We start from the raw sequence: 25,176 nt of genomic DNA on the forward strand, positions 1-25,176 counted from the left end.
AATTATGTTATATTAAGGCTATGTATGTCATTCTTAATTTAAATAGAACGATCTCTTCTCCAATCTTCAAATCTCATATCTACCGCGCCAATTTAAACCAAAGGTTAGAAATATAAACAGTTGTAAACTTTCGTCTGATACAATTCTGTCCACATACAGAAAGCTATCAGACGAAAGCTTTCTTATAAATCATCTCCTAAATAGTTACAATAGAGAAATATTTGTTATCCGTTAATTAAATATTTTATAAAGCAGATCTTAAAGAAATATTTTAAGTGCGAGTTTTAAAGCAGTAGTGTCTTTTAATACTTGGAGAGAAGAAAGAAAACGTCGTCTATGTTTACTACCCATTATATTGGTTTCACTTCAGCGTGGTTGCATAAGGTGGCAATGCGCATTGACATTGTATCGAGGTCAAGTAACCGTGATAAATATTTTGCGATTTGGTTATCCTTGGGATGGCATGCGAAAGTTCAATTGTTTAAGCTAACCTTACTTGAAAATTTAAATTTCGAAGACTTTTTACGACAATATTTATCTTTTTTATTTGTCTGGTTTTCCTATAGCTATAAATAGCATAGAGTAAAAATTGAAAGGTCCTTGACCTAAAGCTTACGCTCATCGAATCACCAAAGACCAAAAATTTAGAGTCTAGACTCTATGTCCATAGACTATAATTTCAAATTTCTCGGTTGCCAGTATTGAACCTTTACAACCTGTTTTAAATATGGAACAAATAAATATCATCCTACAGCATTGTGATGACATACAATGTTGCGAGAACTCTATGAGCGATAGATAAAGTTCAAGTTTAATTACTGTTATTTTGTAACTGCTCATTTTTATCTTATTGATGTAAGATGAAAATGAACAGTTAACAATTCAATTTTTTAAATTATTTATGGGTTACTGAACGTTGTTATAGCGGCGTTTAAAATGTCGAAAATCAACATAAATGGGCAACATTAAAGATATAAGTTGTTAGATTTTGCTTGATATATTGTTTCACATTTCTTCACGAATTGTCGCGTAGGTATATAATAATGTACATACATATTGTGCCTTAATACAATAAAACAATGCAGAGGCAGCTAGTATTTTAATTATATTCATATATAACTCATAAAAAACCGTAAGTCAAATTGGTTCGGAAATGACCAGTGGGCAGTGGTTCCACGACGTCGAGGTAATATTTGGTATTCTGCCTTGACGTTAATGATAAAATTCAGCTGTAGTTTAATTCCTCTGTACACTCTCCATTAATGCGGTAGAAGGTGCAGAGACCCCACATCTCTACGCAAGGCGAGAAATCGACTCCCTTTTTTTACTATAGGGATATACATTAAGATACCCGCCGCGGCAACTTGATAAAGCGACGTGGAGCGTGGGGGTCGTGTCGGTCCGTGTGATTACGATCAAGCTCTATTCTTAAATATAAAAACATTTTAGTAATATAAAATCTCTCTCTTATTGCTCGTGCGAATATGTTGCTCAAGTACTGTACTGTTTTGGGGACAGGCAATTTAAAAAAATGGCATCTCCATTTATTGACAAATAATATAAATAAACAATACATAATGTTCTATACTACAAATAAATATGGAATGAAAAGCGATTTAAATTCCAGTAGGTAATCACCAGTCAAATAGTCCATTATTTTTTATGTGAGAGTCAAATATGTTGAAATGTGGTGTATGATATTTTCTTAATATACGATACATGGATTAATTTATTTAACAACACATCAATAAATAATGTTACTTCATTCGCAGTTTTGGGAAGATGATACGTGTTGCAAGTATATTTGTTAAACATTATCGTTGTTATGCGTTATGCAATTTGCATTTTTGGCTCTTAAAATGGAAGCCATTTCTTGTTATTGCATTTTTTATTGAATTTTTCTTATCTGATTCTTCGGGACATTTTGTTTTTGTTTTTACGTTTAGGTGTAGAAGTATTTTATTTCGAAATTAATAATAGTATTCTAAGTAATTTAGTAGGTAAAAAAAATTTTTTAAAAAGAAAACGGAAGTCTTGAATTCATTGTTCGTACGGTGAAGGTTCGTGGGAAAACTGACACGCGTTAGACCCAAAAAGTTGATATCACAGTATCAGGATCACCTACGAGCTCTAACACCACTGTTTTGCCTAATTTATATTTACTTATCTCAAACCAATCCTTTGAAACTTCAAATCTCAACTAATATAGTAATACAGTATTCTGTATATAGAGGCACACAGAGAACACTAATAAATAAATATTTTTTTCACTCTTATATTCATTAAAATATAATATATATGTGTATAACATGAAAGATATATGCAGATTTTTACACGCTTGGTTGTTGTCGAAACAGCAAGTGCTAATTACATAATTACAATAAATTACACATACAATTTTGATTCAATTAAAACGTAAGATTCGGTGTTTAAAAGTATGTAATCCGCTACTAGTGACAGTGACAAATACCATAATGTTATGTATTATATTTCATATATCGAAAACCTTTGAAATAATTGTGAATCTTCGCTCTTACAAAGTTGATTTTCTATGATGCTATTACTACTTTACTTTTTGTAATGCTTTGGCATTACAAAAAGTAAAGGTAAATTTCTTGTGTTACGACGTCTTTGATGAGGTCTTTAGTCTTTTGTGCGGCTTTCATAAAACTGTAAGCTTCAATTGTACGGAGATTAACAATGAAAATCTAGGTTAATTCATATTATTATTAGTTTGATATGAGCTCCTTTTCCAAGGTCATTGTTGCCCCAGAACTTATTAATAATTCAACGGCTTACATAATTGAAATAAAATGTTTAACGGATGTTACGGTAATTACGTTAATTACGTTACATTCTACGTTAAATACGTTATGTATTTTATTAACTAACAGTGTTATATATTTTTAAACTTAACATAAAGGCCTTATATCTAGCCAGCGATCTCTTCTAAGCAACCATAGAAGGAAAAAAGAAATACTAAGGGTAAATTGCAAAAAATGCATAACTAACTAAATTTAAAAAAAAACAGAAAACATCTAAGACATTAAATTACAAAACTAAAAAAAAACTAAAATCTTGTTGAAAAAAAAATACTTTTTATAGGTTATGAAAAGAGACTCTTGGTCCTAGCGCTATAAGGATTTTTAGGGAAATACCAAAAATGTTAGTCGATATCACTGGAGACCGAAGAGCTGGCAGCTAACTCAGACAAATAATTAGTCTAGCTATTCAAATAGAGAACGCTGCCAGTATCTTCGGAACCTTGCCTACAGGCAATCCTTTTAATAATATATTTTAGTTATTACATTTCAAGGTTAGTTGTAATATTATGCTATATTAAAAAAATTATTGTGTCTTGATTCACGAATCTCAGATAAGTGAATTAGGTACATGCATCATACATGAGGATATATCAAAATTCTTATCTACTTCACTCTTCAAAGACCATACCATACATTGTTGCCATGTTTGTCCATGAATTGTCTAATTAAAGCCATATTTACTCAGAACAAATAGCAATTAAACCAAATTCCAATTCTTGTTCAAGGATTAAGAACAAAGCGATCTACTTTACAGTTAGCTTCCTTTAGTAGATACTCGACTTCCTGACACAGATTTAACTGATAATTCCATTGTTCTTGCAACGTCTATAAGCTATATATAGCTTTAAGTTTTATTATTTGATTACTATTAAAATTGGTAAATGTACCAATAAATTAACACTGTTAAACTGTCACTGCAATGAACATTTCAAGAAAACAACATCCTATAAAAGTCGTACCTAACTCGCAACCTCAAAGGTAGCTCAGTACGCACATCTATTATTTAATCAAAACTGTCGTCCATATTCAGTAACACTTATTTCGCTGGCTCTGCGACTCAAAATATGTCGAGCCTGTCCTAGCTTTGCAAAAGTTTCTCCTCCACACTGCCGATCCAGCGGTGGCTAGGCCAACCTACTGGTGTCTGAGCAGCTTTTAGATCACCTATATTCTTTACACAGTGTAAGGAACTGGTGAGTCTCTATCCTAACAAAGAGTTTTCGAAACACGAAACCTTTTATAAACCCAACGTAGAAGATTAAATACATAATCCCAAAGAGAAGGGAGAACTGGATAAAAATGACGACGATATTTAAAATTGTTTCTCCTATCAATTGGTTCACGCGGTCATTTTTATCTGACATTCTCCTTTCTCCGCAGATATCCAGGAATTGGCGAGGCAGAACAAAATCACACAGCAGATCCTAGAAGCATTCATACAGAAGAAGCTTGGGCTCGCGAGCAATAACTACAGAGCACCTTCGATATTCGACATCCTCCCGGGAAAGAAGCCGGAAGAACGAACAATACGACAATCAACGAACGATAGAGTGAGACATTCCGAGAACGACACATGGGTAGAAAGTGATGATTTGAATGAACATAATGAAGACGATCCAGTGATTGAAGAGGGACCTGAATTTGTCGACATTGATGCGTTGCAAAGCGTAGAGAGTGAGCAAATAGACTCAATATATTCTGAAGGTATTTATATCAGGGTTGCCTTCCTCTTACTATATCTGTCGGAACAAATAAAGAATTTCATCACTCTGCGTCAAACGTCACAATCAAAACTCAATTAAACTATTTGCATATTAATATTTATTACAAATCATTTGAGCAAATACTGTGTGATGAGTTCTCTAGATTGCGAAGTACTTAGAACAATAATTGCCACTTCTCGGTAAACATTTGTCTGCAATCAGCATACATTAGGACAGAGACACGAATAATTTCAAAATCCACACGATTTCTGTAACGGCCTCCGTAGCTACGGAGTTTAATTTCGATAAAAATATAAATTGAAGGAATGATATTATATCAAAGCAAATTAATAATTACGGGCTGGAAAGATATTGATAGCCATCCTCCAGTTTCATTATCACTTATTATTTAAGAAATTGTAAAAAATATAAGCTATACTTAGAAACACTATTTTTTTATGTGCTGCAAAGGTTTTTGTAACAATAAGGAAATTAAACAATGCCTGTTACAAAGCTACCTAGGTCTATATCTGATGGACCAGCCGACCTAAAATTAGAGAATTGAGTGCGTAAAACAAATATAACATAAATACATACAGAAAACCATGACATTAATTAAGGCGTTTTATGGCTCTACGGTCAATAGTTTGTAATATTTACTATGACCGTACAGTCATAGTAAATATTCTACGATTTATGATAATCTTACATAATCTGTGAAATATGAGATTTCTAACTGTAAATTCAGATTTTTCTCTTCAATTCTCTACTCATGTATTTAAATCCTTCTTATATGTTAAGATGCATTGTGTTAAGGGGAAAGAATTAAGGGATCACTACTTAAAGTTCAACTACCCTTGTATATCAATATGACTGCACATCTCACTTCGAACATCGACTATGCATTTATGATCTCTTCTCTTCTTGTTCAAACGGTAAAGTAATCGTAAGACCAGTCATGGAACCTAAAACCAACCCAAATCAAAAGAATAAGAGTAGTAGAAAAATTAAACCGATTCAAGACCTTTTAATATCTATTATTTAACTACCCATAATAAACATATCAGCAAAATGTAGCACGCGTACTAACAACTCTGAATAAAACAGGCTCCAAACGGGTAGGCTCACCTGATGTTATATGAATGCGCCGATACATACTCTCAACACCAGAGAACTCGCGAGTGCGTTGCCGCCTGTTTAGGAATTTGAAACGCTCTAAGTCGAATAAGTTCGCAGCTTTTTCTGCATAGTAGTGGTGCGTGGCAAAACTGCCTTTAAAAGCTCTTAGTGATATGGGCCGAAATTTCGTATTCTGCTTTGACGTCCAATGCTGCAGGTATAAATCCGAAGAACTCCTCTGAACCCTCAAACCCGAAGATACAGAGACACATCGCTGCGCCACGCCACAGATTCAATTCGCTTGGAGTGACTGGTCGTCCATGATTTGAATCGCTCCTCGCTGAATATAAGACAGATAATTTTATTTATAACCTTTCTTTGTTGGTAAGAAAACCGTTCTTTCTATTTAAAGAATCCTTACGACCACAAGTCAAAGGGGCCAGTGTCCTACCCAAGGTTAATTTCGTTCACACATATATGAACAAATAAGAATTACCATAGCAGAAGCGACCGAACTAACTGGTTTTGTTTATCTACTTTATAAAAGGGTCCTTCAAGGCCATAATCTTCTACAAATAACTAGTGTTCAATGCATGAAGTGCATTGGACAGTAGTTAATTATAAGCACTTGAACCAAACAGATTATATATAGTTATTAAATCTATTATCTCAGAGTTTATCTGTATATATTAAGGGCCGTAATATATTAAATTCTCGTATTACGGTGTTTGTAATTAAATTCCTCGAAATGGCATTTTGCATTCCTCTAATTGTTAAGTGTGGTCCACTCCTAAATACAATTTATTGTTTTATTACACATACAAATAACCCTTACCTCTGAGATCGATCCGTATTTTTAATTAGTTAATTAAAAACTTATTAATTGAACACTGTTGCTTAAATAGAGAAAAATTCAAAGAAACACCTAAAAAGTTTTCATTCCGGAAAACCCAAGTCCCTGGGTTAGCATAGCACGAAGTTCATGGGGCAGCAAGTTTAAATATATTTTAGTGCATTATTTATATCAGTGCCTCTATCGTGCGTAAATTTAAGTAAGTACGAAGTTACGTGTTAGTGTAAATACAATAAAGTTATAGAAAAATATGTAAAGTAAATAATTACCCAAATAAAGCACAAATTACAAAAGACTAGACTATAGATTATAGCTTGCCTAGCGAGATGTTTCAGCTAGAATGCGACAAATTAACCTTTACATTAAACTATTTAACTATGACCTATTAAGCCATTAGCTTAACCAATTAGAATAATAATTAATATGGAAATTACAATGTTATTCCATAAATCATAAATGGGAAGCTATATTTATAATTATCACAGATATCCTATAACGTCAAATTGCCATCTCGATTTCATACGACCTTGACATAATAATATTGTTGCCATAAATCAGAATTGCCTATTCGTTTTTCTGAAGTTTAAATGTCAAAAGTTTAATAGTGATTTATGAATTTACGCTTAAATAGATCAGTAAAATCTTATTAACATTTAGATAAAAATGTCGTCAAATGTTAAATTATTTAAATATTTTTGTATTCAATGCATTTATTAGCAAATCTGTTTCTGTATAATGTAGAATATTTTAACAATTACATTAGACAATATAGTAAATATGTATTGGTTTAAAGTACGAAATAATTGAATTATGGGTTTCTTTAGATATTTTCTTTTACCTCTTAAACTCATAAAGTTTAAAATGTCCTATTAACTTCTATGGTTTTCAAAAAACAAAAAATTATAGATTGGTTTATTATGGATGTTATACAGTTTTCCCAAATAATGTGATGTCTGAAGAAATTTGTATGTAATATTTTTGAAAAGGTCGTAAACAATCTTTCCAAAATACAGGCAATCTATGTAGGCAAAACCTGATCATAATACACTTGCATTTTATTTAAAAGATATAGATATAAAAAGCTAATCTGTAGATTGAAAGTCTTAGTTCTATAATCTATTGCAAGGATATAGAATGATTTCCCGCCGGATCGTTGTAATCTTTGCTTTAAGCTCACTGGAACCAAGTTTTGTCCTATTCAACTACTATTTGATATATATATATATATATATATATATATATTCCTTTGTACTGGATTTATTTACGCTTGGATAAGGATATTATAAATTAATACTTGTACAAGGATAATTAAATTATTAAAATACATTGTTTTTACTTAGTAAATATTTATAATAAAACTAGCCGACAGACGTTGTCCTGGTACACACGTCTTAAAACAAACAAATTATATAAAAATATTAATAATTCTCGACTCCACTTGGAGACACAAAAAAATTCATCAAAATCTATTAAGCCGTTTAGGTGTTTAATAACGAACAAATGCAAAAGGAACATTTATATATCTACAAAATATTGATTTGCTGTATAGATAAATAACCTAGATATCGACTGCCATGTGCCGGTCTGATTTGTGAATGTAAACCATCCAAAAAAAATATTCAAATCGGTCCAGCTGTTTAAAAGGAGTTCAGTGATGAAAGATAATGCATTAAATATTCAATATATAAAGCTTTAATGACGTTTTTTAGTTAAATGTATCCAATATCTATTTATACTTGAAGAAGTCTATAAGCCGAATTTGGTAATGTAGCATTCGTCTCAAGGTTGTGTTTTATTGTTTCAGGTAGGAGTAAAAAGTATTCCAGCCATTCGCTTGATGCCGATTTGGAGCCAAGCTATCGTAAGCTATATATATAATTATAAAGAGGCCTCTACACGGCCTGCACTTTTAATAAAATATGTGGCTACTATATCCGATTATCCCGAACATAGGAAAAAAACATTTTACGGCACATGGGTGAATAATGCAATATTTCTGCAACAATATATAGCTCATACACCTCATACATGACTTAACTAGTACCTATGCAATGACGGATGAACGCGTTGCAGCAACTTATGTTTTAAAACCAATTGTGGATTATATTATAAAATGTGATATTTAAATATGGAAATAAGACTCAATGAACTATAATTTAAAAACTTTACATTAATTTCAACAATGACCACGAATAACTAACATAATAGAATGATTATTTATCTGAGTACTTTTATACGAATATTAGAAAAGCTATAACTGTTGTCACGTAGCATGAAAAAGGGACGCAAATAGGCCGTAAAGCAAGACAGCAATGATATGACTGAGAAATATTTCAGTAGTTCGATTGCAAAGCGATTTTTCCGGCCATACGGCTGGGACACCAAACATTAATCGGACATACAAAAGATAATGGGCAATATATCCCAGCCATACTAAAAAAATTGCCGAGTATTGCATAGTGTAGCCGTAACTTCTGGGTGATGCTACCAGCCACAACGTAGCCATACATTTTCGTCAGAAAATTGCCCGTCTAGGAACCCCTTTAGAGGCCCAATATTAAACCTTCAACTGAACTAACCACACTTTACCTGTTGCCTTGTCACATACCATTTTAGCGGTAGAAATACAGTAGAATTGTCTTTTTGCGTAAACATGGCGGGAATATTTTTCACGAGAATTAAAACACAGTTGCTAAAGAAACATTAAAACTGTACAAACGTTTTTAAATTATTATAATGTTAAAGAATGATATAGCGTCTTGTTTATATTTTCTGTCTATAGAAAATGTTTATTATATCAGGTTTATTAAAAATATGTAATAATCACAACTATATTATAAAGAACGAAACTAACGCATAATTGTTTTATGAAATAACACACGATAATAATTGGAGGAATAATCACCATATAATTTTTATTCGCATAATTATATATCTATATTCAAATATATATTTTTTAATTAAATTTAATGTCCGACATCCTGTTTGAACATCATCATGCCGTAAATTAATGATGAATTAAAAATTAATGTCAAATGTCACAATTAATGAATAGGGAAGTATCATTATAGGCATAAGTGCAAATTAAAATTAAATTCTTAATGTATTAAGGCATTAAAAGTGGTATATGTATCTATGCGTGTGTATTGTTTTGGTTATACATATACCAACGCTTTGAAATGGATTTCGCTTCAATGTATAGAATGTGTTTTTTTAAGCAACTTTTTTTTTAGAAAAAATAAAAGGGCGCATCCCGATAAATAGCCTAGGGCGGTCAGAACTCTTGATCAGTCTCTGCCTGTAACACAACGTAATGGGTCTTGGAATCACGATGTTGTCTTTCACTGTACGAACAAATAAATTTCACACATAAAGATTCCTTGGTGGAATGGAGCTGGGTTAACTACTGAGTACGAATAGTTAGTATTAACACAGGCTAACTACTCAATTAAAAATTACAAATATTGCTAATATCCAAATACTTTGCTAACCAGTTAGTAAATTTTAATTTGAATCAGACACAAGTCAGTTCACTTAGTAGCTAACTGACATTTGAACCGGCCGTCCGGCAAGGCTCTTCACGCATTCTGCACATATCTGATTGCATCCTTTGCCATTGGCCTATAAGCCCCTTGCTGCAGACTTTTTAAAATCTTGTATGTATACTAGTGACCATTTACTCTGACGCAAAACGTTACATTGGTTTCATTTAGACCAACAAGAAAAACACTTTTTTTAAGTTATTTATTTAGAAAAAGTTAGCTGGCCTAAAAGGTAGGTAATCACAAAATGTAGGTACATAAATTTTTAAGTTAGTTTATCAGAAGATCAAGTTTGTTTTAAAACTGGTGATGAGTTCAAATAACAATGAAACTCTTGCCACGTTTTATATTCTGCTGCTCAAAATTTAGCGCGGTTACTCAAAACGGGAACATTTTGCGTCCCACAGTTCGGGGACACGGGGACTCCTAATTGGAAAAGGAAACAATCCCGTCCATAACGAGACGTCTGGTCCACACATATTAATATTATGATAAAGCGTTTTTATCTATTATTACTATTTATTATTATTATTTTTTCCGTCAAAGTGTGGGCTGGCTATTGGTTCTTTTCGGTTGAAACTGTGTTTAACTTAACTGTGATTATTATTATTACATTTATCACCAAAAAACAGATATACAACACATCAAACCTATATAATGTTCAGTATTTGGTTGGGTCTTTAGAGTTCCTCCAAAAGCCAGAGCTTTGCTTTTCAGTTATATTGATATTCTGAGATGACATACCTTTTGACACCTGTCAGATTATGACGCAGAATTACGCTTACGAATTACTGTCGTACTATTTTTATTAGTCGATAGTATTTTTTTCAAGAGAGCAATAATTTCTAAACAAAAAAACATTTTTTTTATTACAGATGTCATCGTAAGTACGAATGAATCAATCTTAGTTTGCAAACCTAGCCGCGTGTTAAGTATTTTTCGGCAAAAATATATTTTGTACGTTTATCATATCATTTAAATCATAGAGCAATCAAATTCGATTTTAATACATTCCAGTTTGCTTAAACAAAATTGCGTAAATACAAAACTGATCTTGCCTATTCAAATATCACTTACTAATACATTATTAAAACATATTTTAATAAAAGATCATCAAAACAGTCAAAGTCTAATAAAAAGGTCGTTAGATTAGTCACGCCAATCAAATATGCCTTATTTTCAAGAGATTCAAATTGTCGTTTTATATTAAATTTATGTTTTTTTAATGTTTCCTTTATATATTTGTTACGCCTTCTCACTTAAATGTCAGCGAATCTTGGTTAGGACCTTGGTAAATAGGCTTAAATCATTAGAAGCTTTTGTTAAGTCAAACGAATAAAACTTCTATAATATATAGGAAACAGTCGTGTTCATAGTTCATAAGAAAATATCTAATCTTAGATTATCTGATGGTAAAGTATGGCACTAAAATACCTTTTCGACTGACTTTAAAAAGCCAAAAGAGGAGAGGAGGTTCACGGTTTGACGCATGTCGTCGATTGAAAGAATTTTTCTGTATTCTGACAACTGACATTCTGACATAAAAATGTATTTTTGAACAACCTAACAAAAGTCATAAGTATTCAATTGACGTGTATGTATATATATTTATTTCGATTATAAAAACTATTGGTTTGAATATATCTTAAAGTATAGTTAAAAAGAGAAGCTTTTGGACTAGGCCATGGAACGAACGAATGGTGAAAGAAAACAGCGTGAGCAACCCGGCTTCTATAATTAGGCACAGGTGGCTGATCACCTACTTCTATGAAAATGACAAATGATCATGAAACAGATAATCTTAGATCTAAAAAGGTTGTATCGCAACTGATTTGTTTATTTCTAGTTTAAACATTTGTCATCATCCAACACTACGTAATTCATATGCGTACTTGTCTATACGTACACGTTGTAACACTGTCATCCGCTTTTGTTCACCAAACACCCAACGTAATTTTACTAGCCAATTTAACTTCCTTTGTACACAAGACGAATACACAGAGATTAATTACAGCCATTCAGAAGGAATAAAGGCGATTTATAAATACTAGTACGAGACCTTGCCCTTTACCGTTGTCGCTTTGAGAACATTGATCTACAATAACTAGTTCTTATAACAAACGAGATTACGATGTAGTTAAAACTTAATTACATGGTACACCCCTACTAAGGTCGTTGAAACCCCGGTTGACCGTTCAAACAAATGCTCGTAAGGTGAAGCAAAGAAAGAAAGAAGAGATTGGATGATGAATATTTATTGATTTGACTTGAATCAATAGTCTGTCAAATACAACGTCAAAAGATTAAAGTTTCTAAGTTTAAAAGTAAAGGGTTTGAAATTGTAATAGATTTTTCAGATTTTGCCGCAATTTTAAATTTAGATTCCAAAAAAATTTTCGTCTGTAATATATGATTTTAAAATCAGTTTTGCATACCTAACTAATATCGTTACAACAACGAATTATTTAGTCTTTAAATTTACCCAACTCTCACGTAAATAATCGCGTATACCATGTAACCAATAAATCATTAACCAGGAATCGTTTAAATTGGAGCCTGCGTTGGTGTATTGCAGTTTCGCTCTCATTTCTTGTCTGAACCACTTTCTCTAATGTTTCCTATTGTTTATTACGAGCCAATTACTTAAACATAACTTTGTATCTAAGCTTACTACTGCCACGTCTTATAACATTACTTTAAAGACTTTAAGGGCCCTGCGAACTTGGTTTGCCTTAATATGTTTTTTTTACTTAGTTTTCAACCTTTTTAGGGGAGCTACCACATACCAACAGATGGAGCATTTTGCAATGCTAGAGATGATTTCCCATTGCCGTAATAAACCACCTTAGTACAAAATAAAACTATTTTTTTTTAATTTCTTTCCATAAAAACTCCTCAGAGACCTTGCGTTCTTGATTCTTGGAAAGGAATAAATTTAAAAATAATCTCCATTTGGTCCAGCCGTCCTCGGGTTTTTATTATATTAATCATATTTTGACTTAGTTTTGAAGCAATTTGTCAGGGTTATTTAAAATTCTTCATAAATTAAACTGTATTTAAGAAAGTCCACTGATCGCTATGCGTCTTACGTAAATTTATTTATTATTTCTAAAACGAAAATAAGTTTTTAATTGTTTGTGACAGGCATATATATTTAAATTAAGTTTACTAGACATCGTTTGGTTCTATATGAAGTATTTAGACATTTATAATCAAGTGTGTGATCATTCTTTCTTGCCTTACTTTAACTAGGCTGAGGGTTAAGTTTTTAGACTAAGATTTAGTTCGAACTTAAATATATAAAATACGGTTCGACAAATGGCAGAAAAACTTAGCGCTAACTTCTGAAACAAACTGAATGCCTTACAGGTATCCTCACGATATTTTCCTTCACAAGCAAGTCTTAATTGCATGTAGAATAAAACTCAGCCAAAATTCCAACTGAGACGACAACCTGCAGATTGAAAATTGCTCACTTATAATAAATAATAATAAATATAAGAAATCAGTGTAATTGCACGTATTAACATACTCATCTGTCACTCTCAATCACAGCATAAACAAAATTTAACAGAAAGAGACAAAAGAGTAGTTGAAATACTGCAATTAGATTTTCATGAATGCTGCTCGAATACCTACAAATACATTCTAACGGATTGAATTCTGGGTCATTTCCTGCATTCACTTTTTCATTTTCCGTTAAAATTTTGCAATTTTCCAAACTTTGTTCGGTTTTAAATCTCTCCTCGTGATTCATTGAAGCAATAACTTAATTCGACATATTTCGCTGGTAATTTAAAATGAATCCAAACATGGAGGCATTATATCAAGACGACTCACAACTATTCGAGTAATGATAATATGGATTCTTTGTGAAAGAAACAGTTCTCAAAATGGCAATATCGATGTAAAGCAATTTCAAGGAAACGGAAAATTAATAAATTTTATTTAACAATATTAAGTGACTGTAATCCAGCCATGAGTTGGGCAATTTATTGGGCGATATTTTAAAACGTGACATTTGCTTAATTTCCTTATTAAGACAATGGGAAATAGTTCCTATCGGACTCTAAACGGGTTTTTTGTTAGGCAGGCAAATGGGCAGGAGGCATATCTGATGTTAAGTGAAACCGCCCATGGACACTCACATTGCCAGAAGCCTCGCATACTTTATAAGAATTGAAACGTTATTTTCTTGAGGTCTAAGTCGAATTGGTTTGGAAATGTTTCAACTTTCAGTGGGCAGTCAGTTTTTTGTTTACCATATTTATAGGGACGGGGAATTCCCCCGTTCCGTTCGATAGATGCGCATCGCACACCGTTTGATTGATATCAGGGATTCCAAGATTATGATTGGATTTTTTTTTTATTTTTAGATATTCTTATCTCATCCCTTATGTAGATCCGCCCCTTATTATACTTATAAGCTGGAATAATAAGTAAATTGAGCAAACTTTGAATAAGTTTTGAAGATGGGCTGGATGGGATGAAGTAACCTACTTGTCTTTTCGAAAAATTCAAGTGATCATGAATGAGATACAGAAATATGAGGCCCAGGCCTAAACTGTTGTAGCATCTTTTGTAAACTTACTCATTTATTCAGCCTAACAAAAGAAACACAATTTGGCAATGGCACGTTATTAATAAAACAATTTTATTTAGCAATAAAATTTTTACCCGTTTCTTAAAGACAAGAGAAACTTTGAAAGAAAGATACGAGGACTCAGTAAAATATTTTTATTTAAACAATAAATAATATAACAGCAAGTAAATGTCAAAGTTTAAAATTATCAAAATATTTTTTGTAGATTATTTAAAATATAGTTTTAAAAACAATATGCTTCTCGTATGAGTAATACTTATGTGTCATACAGTGAAAGCTCGAGGTTTTTGGCAAACATACTACTCGTATATAAAGAAATCTAATAACACCCAAATCTGTAGGCCGTGGTAAACCTTGCAAAGTTCAGTAAAAACATTTGGTAAGCGAAGTTTGCGACATCTTCAGTTGTTCACGCTTGACCACAAGAATGCGACTCAATCTGAAGGTTACATAAAGCTTGCTTATTTAATAACTAAAAGTGTTTAGTAGAACTACAACTCCCGCGCCGAACGCGTGTATTCAAGCGCGCGAGTTCGAAATTCAAATCGTGTATTTTTTTCGGGTGATTAATTAGGTTGACTGTGATTTAAAGTATTTTTTGTTTGCGTGTTTTTAAATTTTATTTTTAATTAATATCGACTATGGGTGGATCTCCCTTGGCCTTGACATAAAAGTGACAGGACTTGCACGTGCAAATATTATGTGACGTCATGAAACGCGTAAAAATCAAAAGCGTCGCATACCAAATTTCGATTTATTTATCTTAATAACTATAACATAATTGTATTCGCTCTGTTTTGGATTACTAAAATTTACTAATGTTATACATATATATATATATCATTTGATATAGGTACATATATTAATTTGACGTTATTAAATTAAGCTTTTTTTTGTTAATATAGAACTACTAAAGATAAGTTTGATATATATTTATTTGACTTTCGAACATTTGTACATATTATATATATTGTACATGTTCGTAAAAACGTGTTTCTCAACTAAAGTTTTATAAGCAGGTAGTAATCAAATTTTAATCATTTAACCGGATTTAATTTGAACTTTAAACTAATAAAATATAAAAGGACCTTCAGGTTTGATAAGTATGTCATAAAAGATGCATCACTTTAAATCAGTTTCACCTTCGGCAAAGGTTAATTTATTCAGTAAAAAATAAAGGCATTTGAATAAAGGAAAGAATGTTAAAGATTATAATAATAACATCAACGACAATAAAATCTTTTTAAATATCAGGCTGATAAACGAAAAAAAATCGCAACTTAGCATGACTTTAAAATAATTTAAAAATGGAATCATATCGCATCCGATTTGCATAATAACTAATACAGAGTGCTTAACAATTATGTCATTACATAATCTGTAATTATTTAATTATCTCATTAAATTACCTGTGAGCTACTCAAAGTCTAATTTAGTGTCGCTCTGATACGTTTGATTCATAAAATATTTGTGTGGTGAATCATATTGAAATGTCAATTCATGAAATTATATATCCATCTGAATTCTACGTAAAGCGTTGATCATTTATTGAAACACGTCTTGCATCTTGCTATTAGTCAATTGACATTTAATGCATATTCTTTTTTTTAAATAAATACCAATCGAGTTTTTCTTAGTAATTGCTTCGCCGGCCACATTCTTTAGTATTTTTTACTTTGATGCAATAACTATGCATTATATGGTCGTGAGTAAAGTTTTATATATTTGTACAGTACTGATACAGTTAATAATTGTTTCACTGAGATCGAACTCAGGAAAGTTAAGCCTTGTGGGAACACCGCTAATCCACTGATGGCTTTTTTAGTGTGTAGCAAAAATATCCTTTTTCTATTTACGATTTACGAACAACATTTTATCTAACAGGTAGTGTTGCCAGTTAAAATGACGCTAACTTTATGTAAGAGTAAACCATTACATAATTATGTAAACCAACAGGTATAGACTAGTTGCGTCTATGGCGTTTTGAAATTTCCGAATGGAAATTGCATTTTTCTTTTAATAACGTAATTATATACAAGTAAATATTTTATATTTCGTAAATTAAAATCTTAACAAATCCAAGATGAGAAAATTGTATTATAAAATCCAGGTATATTTCATGTTTCTGCTGGCGTACCGCAGGGTGGTATCCTCTCTCCTCTTCTCTTTTCGCTCTTTATAAATTCTATTACTAATCAACTTTCTTCCAACTCTCATCTTTATGCTGATGATCTTCAAATTTACAACCAGTCTACTTTTGATGAATTGCCGGCTGCTCTTCTGACGGCAAACTTTGATTTAGACAAAGTTGTGAAATGGAGTAAATCGTATGGTCTTCAGATAAACCCTTATAAGAGCCAGTCTATTATCATCGGAAGTGCATCGTATATAATGAGAATAAATTGGTCAACTTTACCCCAGATTACTATAGATAGTACGGTTGTTCCGTTTTGCTCCACTGTTAGGAATTTGGGCATTACTTTGGATAAAACCCTGTCTTGGCAGCCCCAAATAAATGAACTGAGCAGGAGGATTTTTTCTTCTTCCCACGCACTTAATAGGTTACGCAATTTTTTGCCTATCTCAACTAAAATTTCTCTTGCTCACTCTCTTTTACTTTCTATTCTTGATTATGCTGATGTATGTTATCCTGATTTAACTGAGTTGCAGCTTGATAAGTTAGAGCGCTTACAAAATGTTTGCATCAGATTCATTTTTGGACTCCGTAAATTTGACCATATTTCGGAGTTCCGAAGAAAGCTCAATTGGCTACCCATTCGATTGCGGCGTAAGATGCGCATTTTACAACTTCTCTTTAATATTCTTTTTAATCCCAAAACCCCTAGTTACTTAAAGCAAAATTTTATTTTCCTCTCCGGCGGCAGTTTTGACTTACGTTCCTTAGACAACCTAATTCTTGAAACTCCTACGCATAAAACTGAATTCTATCACTCCTCCTTTACTGTGCAGAGTATCCTGCTATGGAATTCCCTACCAATCGATATTAGACGAGCGCAATCTTTAAATGTATTTAAAAAGCTTCTTTTTGATCATTTTCTTTCTACCTCGTAATTAGTTCTGCTTATATATATTTATTTTTATAGGTTAACCTTTTTATTTGCTTTTAAATTTTTGTCTATAATTATTTTTATTTATTATTATTGCTATTTTTTCTTTGATTTTGTTTTATTATATTCAATTAGTTATAGTAACGCATGTTCTAAGTTTAAGTTTTTAGTTTTTTTGTTTTTTTGTTGCTTTTGTTAATTGATTTTTTTTGTACTCTACCCTCTGATGGTTTTTCTTTAACGTTGTGTTTCTCATTAGGGTTGCCTGGAAGAAATCGCTTGTAAGCGATAAGGCCGCCCTTTGCCTTATATCTTTTGTTACTGTTTTTTTTTATTTTTTTGTTATGTGTGTTTTTGTATAAGGCAATAAAGGATTAATAAATAATAAATAAATATATTTAAATAGTGGGAATATTTTCTGTATTTCAATTCTAAAAATGATAGATAATTTTGTATTTCTATGTTTTAAAACAAAAATATCTTTAACCGGATGTGTGTGACTAAAATTTCCTTTCGTTTTTAATATCATTAGTTAAAATAACTCAAAATAAATGGATTTAAATAATTCTTGATATTTAAATAAATTTACAAAAATAGTTCAAATTAAAAATAATTCAAATAAATTGTTATATTCTGAGAAATTTTCAAAATACGCAAGCTATGCCAGTTGTACGTTTTATGAGCCATACAACCAGTAAACTATTTAGCGCTCACATTAAGTTAATTTCCTCAATTAAAAAATAATGTGAATGCTTTCATAATTGATTGATTTAAAAGTATAGGCGGAAACAATGGACATGAAATGTCCCAGAGCTTAGACAAGAATTTGGCGTTATCTGTGGCATTCGAACCATAGATTGCTAGATGATTCATGGACAAATTCCTTAACTTCTTGAATTCATAGATTTTAGATCTGTTTCAAAATGGCGGTGTTCAATTAATAATTATAGTAATCCTTAAAAAAATAGTTTTTAATAAAGCATTTTATGAAATCGCGGGGAAATTTAAATCTGGCTATTGACATCGAAATAAACGAATGCTAAAGTGAACGTAAATTTTCATAGCAGCGTCCAACATTATGCCACATTGAAAATGTTACGTGTCCATGATTTTTATCTTCCCCACTAATACGTTATTATCCTCATAGCGTTACATGTAAGACTTACCAAATAACACTTATTATAACAATGTTGTAAATATTTTGAAATTTTGTTTGTTCATGTCATAACGCAATCTTGAAATTCGTAATGATGCATTGTTATTTAAGGAAGTATTTTTATCCCACAATTTCGGGTAACCTCAGAATTATAAATTGTTATGTAAATACATATTTATTTAATGCATATACAAATATTTTTTCTAAAACTAAATATTTTAATATTTTCATTACTGAGACAATCATTAGACTATGTAGAATAATCCTTCCCCCAATTATTTCACCAGGAATAGAACCCACAGCTACTAGGTTATGTTAATAACTCCATATGAATACTATGCAGATTAAAAGAATCAATTATGATAAGGTATTAATATATCCGACCTATTTTGACATAAAGTATTTAACTTACTGCTGACTACATAATCGAGGATTTGAAGTGTCTATACTTATGGTACCATCACCATATCCAATTATATTTAATTCTAGAAGATAAAACGAATAAATGAACAATATGACTATTCTTCCTTTTTTTTATTCTTGACATTAATTATATCTAAAAACTATTTTTAAGAGGCTTCCGCATTATTAATTAAAGAATTACAATTTTTAATGTCATCATAAGTGAAAACAATATTAATGAGTTATGGCACCGATCGTGTAACGTACGAAAAGGTTAACACGGATTTAATTAATTGAAATTGTAAACAATTAATAAAAATTTGGGCGTGATATTGAAATGTATTGTGTGGTATGCTTACAAGTTATAGGTTAGTTTTTGAAGTTATAGTACTTCTTTTGGCGCGATAGAGAAAAATGATGAGGGTGAATTTAATCCAATTTCCGTCATAAAGGCATTAGAACAAATATTACCTTAAATCACAGTCGCTCATAATACCGTTTTTCTATAGCAAGTGTACAAGTGATTAATAGAACCATACATAATGATTCATCAATACTTTATTGTGGTATTACTGGTCATGAGCTGCATCGCTGACACCAAAACTGTGAACTATCAATCACCACTCGGCAATTTTGGAGGGAAATCAGGTATCGCAATATTATTTTCTTTATATAAAATTCTATAAATAACACAAATTATTCAGATCTTTCACGTGTTTAAAGTAAGTGATCTGGGGCCGACCTAAAATTCAGTCGGCCCCTAATAAACGATTTTTTTTTGGTTGGAAAAATATTTTTGTTATATAATTCTCATGCTTTTTACTTGACACTGGCATAAAGTTATGGTCTGTTATTTATAAATCATATTATATAATTCGTCGAGTAATAGGTGCAAAATACTCTCATAATTTAATTTGGGTAAACATACAGTTTGGTCTTACGAATAATGTATAATTCATTGCGCTTTTAACTCTTATATGTATATGGCATTACCTTTTTTTCTTTTTTTTTAAACAGCGGGCAGTCTCACACACTCTCAATACCAGGCCTTTTAAGAATTGAATTACGCTCTTTTCTTGAATATCTAAGTCAAATACCTTTAATACCTTTTTTTATTACTGGCGAAATAATTGGGGAAAGGATTACTTACTGTACATAGAGACTTGTATATAATGAATATATAATGAAATAATAAAATTACCTTTTATGTAATGCATTAATTAAGAATAAATTAATTAAGAAAAGTCTTACCCATTATAATTGTCAATTCTGTTACATAAAAGTATTCCCAGAATGGGGAAAAATAAAAGAATATTGAAACAATAGCTAAGTGCCTAGCTCTTTGTTCAGGTCTTTTGATGCACTTTCTAAAAACTTGGGTCAGGTCAAGTTATCTCAATTTCTTTTATCGGATGGTTGCAATCGCTGGGTAAATAGCTTATAATTGTTTTTCTGTTGACAGACCACTGATTATTGAGGTTATAAACTATTCGATTTAATTTAATATTTTAAAAATTTAAATACTAATAAAATGCCCAATTTTGTTTGAATATGACAAAATAATGTGGCATTTAGATTTTTTTTAAATTTCGCCCATGGCGCAGGCCAGTATATATAATAGTCTTTCGACCATACCGCCTAGTCTTTCGTCGTAGAGCTTTTCCTCTAATTATAATATATTAAGTTCATTTATAAAAAAGAGTGGCGGAGAGTGCCAGTTCTTCTCTTCCGTTCTACGCCCTTGATTTGAGAACTGGCAGTAAATGTAAAATTAGAAGTATTTAATGTATATTTATATTTTTGACGTTATAAGTGTACATTATGTTACCAACATGAATAAATGATTTTTGAATTAAATTAAATTGATTTGTCTGTGTCATTATTTAAACTCTTCCGTTAAGTACTGTTAACATTACAAAGAACAATAGCCATAATTATTTTATGTTTCATTTAAAGTTCGATGTTGTCTGTTCTACGTTTGTTACATCTATTTTATCTGGATGATTGTTTCAGCAATTCTTTTATTGTGTGTGTTCTTTCAATGTGAACTCGACAGGTGAAAGACAATTGGATCTTAAATATTGATATAGTTCAATCAAGCTTAGGTAAAATTAACATTTTATAAACGATAAAATATCATGAATAGTGTTATTATTAAGCCGAGCTAGTATATAGAGTACATGTTTTTGCTGTTAACGTTTATATAGAGCTAAGTAGATCGCACGCGAAAACATTATTATTTCACCGGAAATGTGCTCTGGGCTATAGTTGGCTATTATGGCAGCCTCAGTCGTATATATATTCATGTAATTTAGCGTAAAGATTTAACTCTATATAATATAATATATAGGGAAAGGTTTTAAAAGTTTGCTCTACTCTGTGCCACTCAAAGTTTACTAAATGTTAAAGGGTCAAGTACAATCGGGCATTTTTATTACCGGAAATAGCCTTGTATCAGAAAAGCAAGAAATTTAACTTATATTAACTTAAAATTACCGTCCTATTCTATTAACAGCGGCCCACTTCACACGGCTGAACTTTCATTTTTTTGATGTTTTGGAAATAACAATGTTGTATGTAATGTAAGCATTTATTCCTTACCAACATGTTTTCTCTTATAAGGTGTTGATAGATTTGCTATCACCAGCGGTACCACGCGTTTATACAGTCTTAACGTGACGATAAATCCTCGATAAATTGTTAGTCAGCAGAGAATGGTCCCCTCATTAAAACTAAACAAATTTTAGTGCATTTTTTACTACTCTTTCTGTCAAATTATGCTTACATGAAAGGTGAGACAGTTGACTTTAGTAAATTTCTAATTATGGGCTTAGCTTTAGAAAATATAGAATATATTGATTGATCTTTCCTTAAAGGCTATCAAAACAAAAGCCGCCAAATATATAAGTATTGGGCCAATTCCTTGTTTTATGATACAATTACAATAATTACAACTATTCAGATAAACAAAATAATTGAAAGCAAGGATAAAAAATATTAAATTGTAGAAATTGACAGTAAATAACAAACCTTCATATTAGTAGTGTAAAATTAAATTCCTCTTTTATTCAAGGAACCTCAATGACCCAGGTACCGTACGATTATAATAAACTGCATAACTATTAGCTTGCAGCTATCTCGGAAGATTCAGTAGCAATTTCAATTGAGTTAATTATTGCTACATTCCCTAGAAATAGATATAATTACAAACGACCGATTTTGTTTTAGTTTTTTAGTATCTGTAACCCTAAAGACAATACTTTAATACCATGGACAAAAAAAAATTGTCTATTGTAGGGCTGATGTCGAAAACCTGAAATTACTTTGTATGAAAACTCCATATTTTAATCGACGTCGCTATTGATGTAAGTTGATACATATCATCTGACCTTAAGTATTTACAATTAATATAGCGGTGATTAGGAGCCTTATTGTACGGAACATTGTGTAATTTGCACTTGGCACGGTTAGCAATTGAAGGCCGTACATATAATATTACTTGCAAAACTTTTCCGAATGCAAATATAGGTATGCAAATAATGCCTAACATAATTATGGCCACCTACACGAATCAAGTTTTTGGATTTAATTGGTTGATTGATTCTCTTAAACTGGTAGCGTTTAAAAATACATAAATTTATACTACTTCAAAAAAAACTAATAAATTATGTAGCGATATTAATGGTGGTTCTGGTCATAGATAATAAATCACCATATTCATCATTGTCTATAGAATAACATAGACAAGCAATACATTTTTTTCTATTATAAATTTGCTAGGAAATAACCACAGATTTAATATATATTGTAACAAATATCTTTGTGATCTGTGGCTCGAAAGCGCTAAATAAATATTTTTTCTTAAGATTTTTATACTCTTTTTCAGATTGCTCGAGTTGTATTGAGGAGGATCTTGGAGTGACGCGATGGACGATGCCGCTATTGAAGAGTGGAGAGAAAAGATATTATCTGGGAATATTCTTTAAGGTAACATTGATAAAATTCCTTTAATACAGATACCGTAACAAATGATTAAAAGTCTAACTGTTATGTTATTCGTAAATGATACCCAATAAAGTTATTATTAGTAATTAAAATACAAAAAAAAAATCATAAAAATCTTAGTCTATTGTAGAACAATAAGTGAAATTAAGAAAAATATTAAAAGTATTGTTTACAAAAAACTTACATAAGCCGCGAATTGCCTGTCATGCGGCGTGAAAATAATTCATGAATCAATTTAATGAAGACTAACTTTAAATTATTATTTATTTATTTACACTTCGTTACAAAGAAACACAAATCAAACAATACATAAAAATTACAAGAGATGCAACGGGCGGCCTTATCGCTAACAAGCGATCTCTTCCAGGCAACCCTTTATTATGTACCTTTATTTGGAAAACATTACCTTTATCATAAACGTTACACAGTTACTCTATCTTACCTATTGGAAATGATAAATTTGAGAGTTTATTCCCTAAAATCTATGATATAAAAATACCTTCAAGTTGTGGTTTCATATTTAGTGCACTGGGCGCAATTTGTTTTAACGTCTGTATACTAGATGTTATGCTCGGTAATACTTATATTGTACTAGCTGACCCCGTGAACTCGGTACCGCCTAACAGTCATGAATAAAGTGTCACTGATTAGCCCAACTTAATTTATGGTTTTCTGAAACTTAAATGTGAAATATTTGTCAACCAATTCATGTGTTAATTCTTTTTCATTATTGATTTGTTTTAATACGCCTCCTTTATTCTTATCCTTTGATTTGAAATCTTGGAGTGTTTACCGTATATAAGAATATTTTGTACTGGATTGTATTAGTACATTTTCTAGTTATTAAAAAATAACGAAATACATTATAGGTATAAACTAGTATTAATATGTTTTATGTTTTTTTGATAAGTGAAACTTCTTTAGGCGCATGAGGGTAATACTTTTACGGAACGTCACGAAGATGTGCAGCGTTTTTGACAAAGAACATGATGATAATTTTGGTGCTTTAACTTAGTCATTATTAATTTACAAAGTAGTTTTACTTTTGACATGTGTACTTTGTACGGACGCACTTTTTTATATTTATATACCTATATATATATAAATAGTGCTTACGCAATAGGTTTGATAGTTGCGTATTTAAGGCCATTCACCGCAATAGCACTGTTAAGGATTCCAACAATGCCTTCATTACGCGAATTACTAACAAAGTAAATCTAGTGCTTTATTACCTTTTAGTGCTCCTGATCTAAGGGCATTATTATAAATAATTATCCACTAAATATTAGTAAGGGGTGTAAAATATAAATAATAAATCTATCAATACAAATATCATCATATAACGTCAACTATGAGCATTAATAAAAATGATAACTTTAAATTTACTGCCGGCTATCAAATAGGCGTAGAACGGACGAGAAGATCTGGTAATGAACTCTTCCACACTTTTCAATTGCTAAGTGTAAGGAGCTGAAACTTAAACGCTTATGGGCAACTATATCTATTTAAATGAAATATTATGTAGTTAATGTTTTCCTTGTTGTGTAGATTATTTAACTGTGTAAAAATTATATATTTCATAAGATTTAAAAAAAAAACATTAACACCATGCTATTTCACTTAAATGCGCCGGAGTGTATTATTACTAAGGAGACTATACGCAACATACAGCAGCTTACCACAGACTAAAGAGAACTCTAAAAGTTTTAACCACAGATAACACCATAACTTTTGGAGTTCTCAGTCAGAAAACGACAATTTAAATTGTTGACTCAATCAAACAATTTTTTTACAATTGTTTCCGTTTCACAGAATATCCCTGAAGGTATTTTACCATATCCTAAAGAATTAAAGACAATTAAACAAGTTGCCGTTATAATGACATGGGTACCAATTAGTT

The 25,176-nt window shown here is 31.2% G+C and overlaps 1 protein-coding gene across 2 annotated transcripts in view; it reads left to right on the forward strand.

Annotated features, from left to right (window-relative positions):
- The window catches only part of LOC111003760 (C-type lectin domain family 4 member F), a 60,712-nt gene that overhangs the window by 27,120 nt on the left and 8,416 nt on the right, over positions 1 to 25,176 (forward strand). Inside the window, exons 2-4 of one of the 2 annotated variants that reach the window (XM_022274438.2) lie at positions 4,206 to 4,529; positions 8,305 to 8,361; positions 23,158 to 23,258. In XM_022274438.2, the coding sequence (XP_022130130.2) occupies positions 4,206 to 4,529; positions 8,305 to 8,361; positions 23,158 to 23,258 (482 nt within the window). The remainder of the gene's footprint in view (positions 1 to 4,205; positions 4,530 to 8,304; positions 8,362 to 23,157; positions 23,259 to 25,176) is intronic. The other variant, XM_022274439.2, reaches the window with a different exon arrangement.

This window comes from Pieris rapae, chromosome 13 (genome assembly GCF_905147795.1).
Source record: "Pieris rapae chromosome 13, ilPieRapa1.1, whole genome shotgun sequence".
Taxonomy (NCBI): Eukaryota; Metazoa; Arthropoda; class Insecta; order Lepidoptera; family Pieridae; genus Pieris; species Pieris rapae.